Source organism: Pristiophorus japonicus, chromosome 11 (assembly GCF_044704955.1).
Source record: "Pristiophorus japonicus isolate sPriJap1 chromosome 11, sPriJap1.hap1, whole genome shotgun sequence".
NCBI lineage: Eukaryota > Metazoa > Chordata > Chondrichthyes > Pristiophoridae > Pristiophorus > Pristiophorus japonicus.
In genome coordinates, this window is record NC_091987.1 from 143,764,771 (window position 1) to 143,769,522 (window position 4,752).

Here is a 4,752-nt window from a genome sequence, read left to right on the forward strand (position 1 = left end):
TGTGGTCTGTTAGGGTGGTGATATCCTCGGAACTATCCAGGCATATGTCCCCTCCCCCTCTCCGCCAGGATAAAGTCTAAGGCCATTTGGTTTTGTAAGGCCACTGTACGAATGGCCACCATTTCGGCGTTTATTTTCAGTAGGACTTCCGCGGTGTCATTAGCCACCATTTCCAGAACGGATGCCATGTTAATGGACTCCCTTGCTAATTTACCAGTTCCATACCAAGGAACCAGAGTGGCAAAGAACCTTTCAATCTCCCTAATCGCCCGTTTACTCCTTTGTGGAGAAAACAACCCTGGAAGGGAAGTGGAGTGGCGAATGTAGGGTATCACATAACCCAAATAACAAGATCCGGTCCAGTTCTGTGGCAGCCAAGAATAAGCCCTGTGGCCGCAAATAAAGTAGGTACCGTTGTATGGGGAATATCAGCCACCTCCTATCACTACCCATCCTTGTGTAAAGTTCTGGCCCGGGGTGGTCTTATTCGGGAAATGCAGGAAGCTCTGCATGCTTCCTTTCGTCACATTCACGTTTTGCCTACACGTACTATTCCCCATTCCCTGCCCTCCGGTTTGGTTTCTGATCAGACATACCGAATACCTTGTGGCCTTCCTATCCCTGAGGTGTTAGTGAGGACCAAGAACGGGGGCTTTAGGGTCTGGTTATACTTGGACTGATACCACTCCAAAAAGGTGTTTAACCCATAACCCGCTGAACGCCATTCGGCCTTTGGTCATTCTACGTCTTCCCCCAGACTATTGGTCTTGTTCCTGTTCATACAGTTCTGGTTAAAAAACCATTCCGCCATCTCAGATTCATTGAGGGGGACCGGTTTCAAAGGAATTCCTCCCTTTGAATGGATCGGTACCTGCGCACATACCCAACAGCTGGAAATGTTGGCATCCTTAGCATAGCTATATGGCATGTACATAAAAAATATTTACATGTAGCTCCCTGTTACATAGGGGTAGGGTCAGATCCACGAGTACAATCAGTCCAAACATTTTGTTGAGTTCAAAAGTCCAGTTCTTTTAGTCTGTTTCCAATACGGGTGCCCGTTTAATGTGTGAGGCGTGGATCCAAGCCTCCTTCCCTTGGATTTTAACCGCCGATCGGGTCATCAGTAACACTTGGTACGGTCCTTCCCACTTGGCTCCCAGCGGTTCTTTGTGTATTTTCTTTACGTATACCCAAACTCCTGGGACTATATCGTGTCCTCCCTCTGGGGGTTCCCCTCAAGCCACTTTTACCTGTTGGGAAGCAGAACTGATAGCATTTGTTCAATTCTGGCAATATTCCAATAATGTGTCACTCATCAGGTGATAGTCTGCTTTTCGCAGATCGATGGTCCCCGGGAGAGACACTGGTCTCAAAAGGGCTTAAGCCCATGGTTCAGTTTGGGATGGCCCTGATGCTACAACAGACCATTGGGAGTGCTTGAGGCCACGGGATCCCCTCTTGGAGGTACTTGGCCAGTCGTTGTTTCAAAGTTCGATTCATACGCTCCACTTGGTCCGATGACTGTGGATGATAAGGGCAATGTAGATTCCATGTGATGTTGAGCAATCTGCAGAACTCTTGGCACACGGCTCCCGTAAAATGGGTCCCCTGATCAGAGTCAATACTTGCGGGGACTCCCCATCCAGGTATATAGGCCCCAAGTTTCCACACGCGGCAAAACAGGCGCCCCTCCGAGCTGGGCGCCCGTTTTTCGCACCGAAAACGGCGCCTGAAAAAAACGCGGTATTCTCGAATGCCTTGCAGCTCGATGTCTGCTTGGCGCGGTGCACAGGGGGCGAAGCCTACCACTCGCGCCGATTTTGTAAGTAGGAGGAGGCGGGTACAATTTAAATGAGTTTTTTTGGTGCCGGCAACCCTGCGCGTGCGCGTTGGAGCGCTCGCGCATGCGCAGTCTGAAGTAAACATTGGCACTCGGCCATTTTTAAAAGTGCTGCAGAAAAAGTGAAAATTTGTTTATTGAACCCTTGCAAAGACTTGCATTTTAATTTTCTTGATATTTTTGTGTGTGAGGGAGTGCATTCTGTAATTAAAGATAGACTGTGATAAACGGGACACATGCACTTGTTTGAGACTATTCAAATTCTTTGTAGCTGTTCAATTTTTAAAATTTTTTAATAAAACCACATTGCCCTTCCATGATCAGCACTGAGGCTTCTTCCAGCTTTCTCCCCCTGCCGTCGGTCGGTCCCAACGGCAAACCGCTGCCTGAAAGGCCTGCCTGAAGCACTTTCACACAGGTAGGAACATGGTTTATTTAATCTTTTCTTTGCTTATAAATTTTTATTCAGGTTGGATTTATTTGTATAATATTTGTATAAGTATAACTAAGGATTTATTGTAGAATGTAATGACTTCCCTTCCCCACCCCCCCACCTCGTTCCCGACGCCTAATTTGTAACCTGCGCCTGATTTTTTAATGTGTAGACAAGGTTTTTTCAAGCCTACAAAAATCTTCACTTGCTCCATTCTAAGTTAGTTTGGAGTACGTTTTCACTGTGGAAACTTTCAAATCAGGTGTCAGTGGCCGGACACGCCCCCTTTTGAAAAAACAATTCTGTTCAAAAGTGAAATTGTTCTACCTGACTAGAACTGCAGAAAACTTAAATGTGGAGAATTCCGATTTCTAAGATACTCCGTTCTCCACCAGTTGCTCCTAAAAATCAGGAGCAAATCATGTGGAAACGTGGGGCCATAGTCTTTACACAGCACCTTAGCGGTGCTCCTTTGGGTGGGTATGGCTTCCACCCACCTAGAGAATGGATCCACAATCACTAAGATCTCCGTATACCCCTGACATGGGGACAATGAGATGTAATCTACTTGTAAATCTCGGAAAGGCCCTGCCGGAGCCGGAAGTCGGAGAAGGGGCATTGTAGTGGAGGGCCCGGGGTTATTTTTCTGGCAAGTGATGCACCTGTCCACCGTGGCTTGAGCATGTTTCCTATAACCCCGGCCCCACCAGCTCTTTTGGAATTGAGCCGTCATTTGTTGGGGGCCTAAGTGCCCCCAGGAGTGTAGTTGCTGGCCCAGAAAGACATTAGCGCTTGTGGTGCTACTGGTTTTCCTGCCTCAGGCTGCCTCCACATTCCATCCGCCCATAGCTTTATCCCTTCACTTATCCATTCCCATTTTTCCGTCCGGAGACATTCCTCCTGCATTTTTGCCAGATCCTGTGTCAGCGTTCAGGTCCCCAGTTGACATACAAGGGTGCCCTTCTCTGGTTCCATTAAGGCAGCTTCCTTAGCTGCCTGGTCGGCCCATGTGTTCCCTTTAGCCTCATCTGTATTCTCCTTCGTATGGGCCTTGCATTTCAGGATAGATACCTCCTCTGGCAGCAGTAATGCTTCAAGTAGGTCGCAGACTTCCATCCCATTCCGTATTGGGGTTCCTGCTGCAGTCAAGAATCCTCTCTTCCGCCATAACTGGCCGAAGTCATGTGCCACCCCAAAAGCGTACCTGGAATCCGTGTATATATTAGCTGTTTGTCCCTCGGCTACCCTGCAGGCTTCGGCCAGTGCTCTTAATTCGGCCTGCCGAGCGGAGGTTCCGGCAGGGAGCCCCCCCTTCCTTACTACCTCGTGCAGCGTCGTGACTGCCCAGCCCGCCTTCCGGATTCCATGCTCCACAGATGAGGATCCGTCCATAAATAGGATCAAGTCCGGATTGGGTAACGGCTTTTCGGCTGCCGCAGCGGCTCCTTCTGCTCCTTCTAACATGCCCACACAGTCGTGCTGGTCTTCATACCCTTCTTCAGGCAGGGGGAGCATGGATTAACCGGGCTAGCTCATACAATATGCAGGTTTGGAGCTTCCAGGACTGTTGTCCATCTGGTCCATCGGGCTGAGGTCACCTGGGTGACTCGGTTCATGGATAGCATAACATGTACTGTATGGGGACACTTGATGATCAGTTTCTGGTCTAAGACTAATCCCGTCGTTACTATTACTGCTCGGCATATAGCTTCCATGGCCCTCAGGCAACTTCCTCATCCGAGAGCCACTGTGTCCAGTTTCGCCGAGTAGTATCCGAGGGGCCTCTGTTGGTCCCCATGTTCTTGAGTCAGTACAGCAGTCATGTATCCTTCTTTCTCATGCACAAATAGGGTGAAGGGTCTCCTGGTATCCAGGATCCCTAGGGCGGGTGCCGTGCACAGGGCCTGTTTCAGTTTTTCAAACGCCTCCTTTTGCTCCTCAGCCAGGGTGATAGCTTCTTTTGAGGTCTGTTTTCCTTTTAGCAGGTCATTCAATGGTTGTTCCAATTGCGTGTAGGAGTCCACCTAGTTACTATTAAAATTGCACAGACCCAAGAAGGATCGAAGTTCCTGGATCGTGGCGGCTGTTTAGCCCACGAATCGCCTCGGTCCGACCCTGGGTCAGTCCCCGCTCTCCCATTGAGATCTTTTATCCGAGGTAAATTACTTCTTCCTGGGCTATCTGGGCCTTGGCCATACTGGCCTTGTATCCCTTTTCGATGAGGTGGTCCAATAAGGTCAGCACATCTCGTTCATGCTGTTCTTCCGTGGTGGACGCCAGTAAGATATCATCGACATATTGTATGACCGTAGATCCCATCGGGGGTAGCTCCCTTAAGTGACCCTGGAGGGCCATGTAGAACACCGTTGGGCTGTTGTGGAACTTTTGAGGCAGACAGGTCCAGGTGTATTGCTGTCCCTGGATGGTAAAGGCAAATCACGGCTGCACTCCGGGGCCAACGGAATTGCCCAGAATC

The 4,752-nt window shown here is 49.3% G+C and overlaps 1 protein-coding gene across 1 annotated transcript; it reads right to left on the reverse strand.

Annotated features, from left to right (window-relative positions):
- Positions 1-3,206: 3,206 nt before the first annotated feature.
- LOC139275603 (ribonuclease H-like) lies at positions 3,207-3,791 on the reverse strand. The gene has a single exon (XM_070892772.1). The coding sequence runs from the start codon at positions 3,789-3,791 to the stop codon at positions 3,207-3,209; it is 585 nt and encodes a 194-aa protein (XP_070748873.1).
- Positions 3,792-4,752: the final 961 nt, after the last annotated feature.

Excerpts from the sequence above, each read along its gene's own strand:
- LOC139275603 (XM_070892772.1), bottom strand. The coding sequence starts at position 3,791 with ATGCTCCCCCTGCCTGAAGAAGGGTATGAAGACCAGCACGACTGTGTG.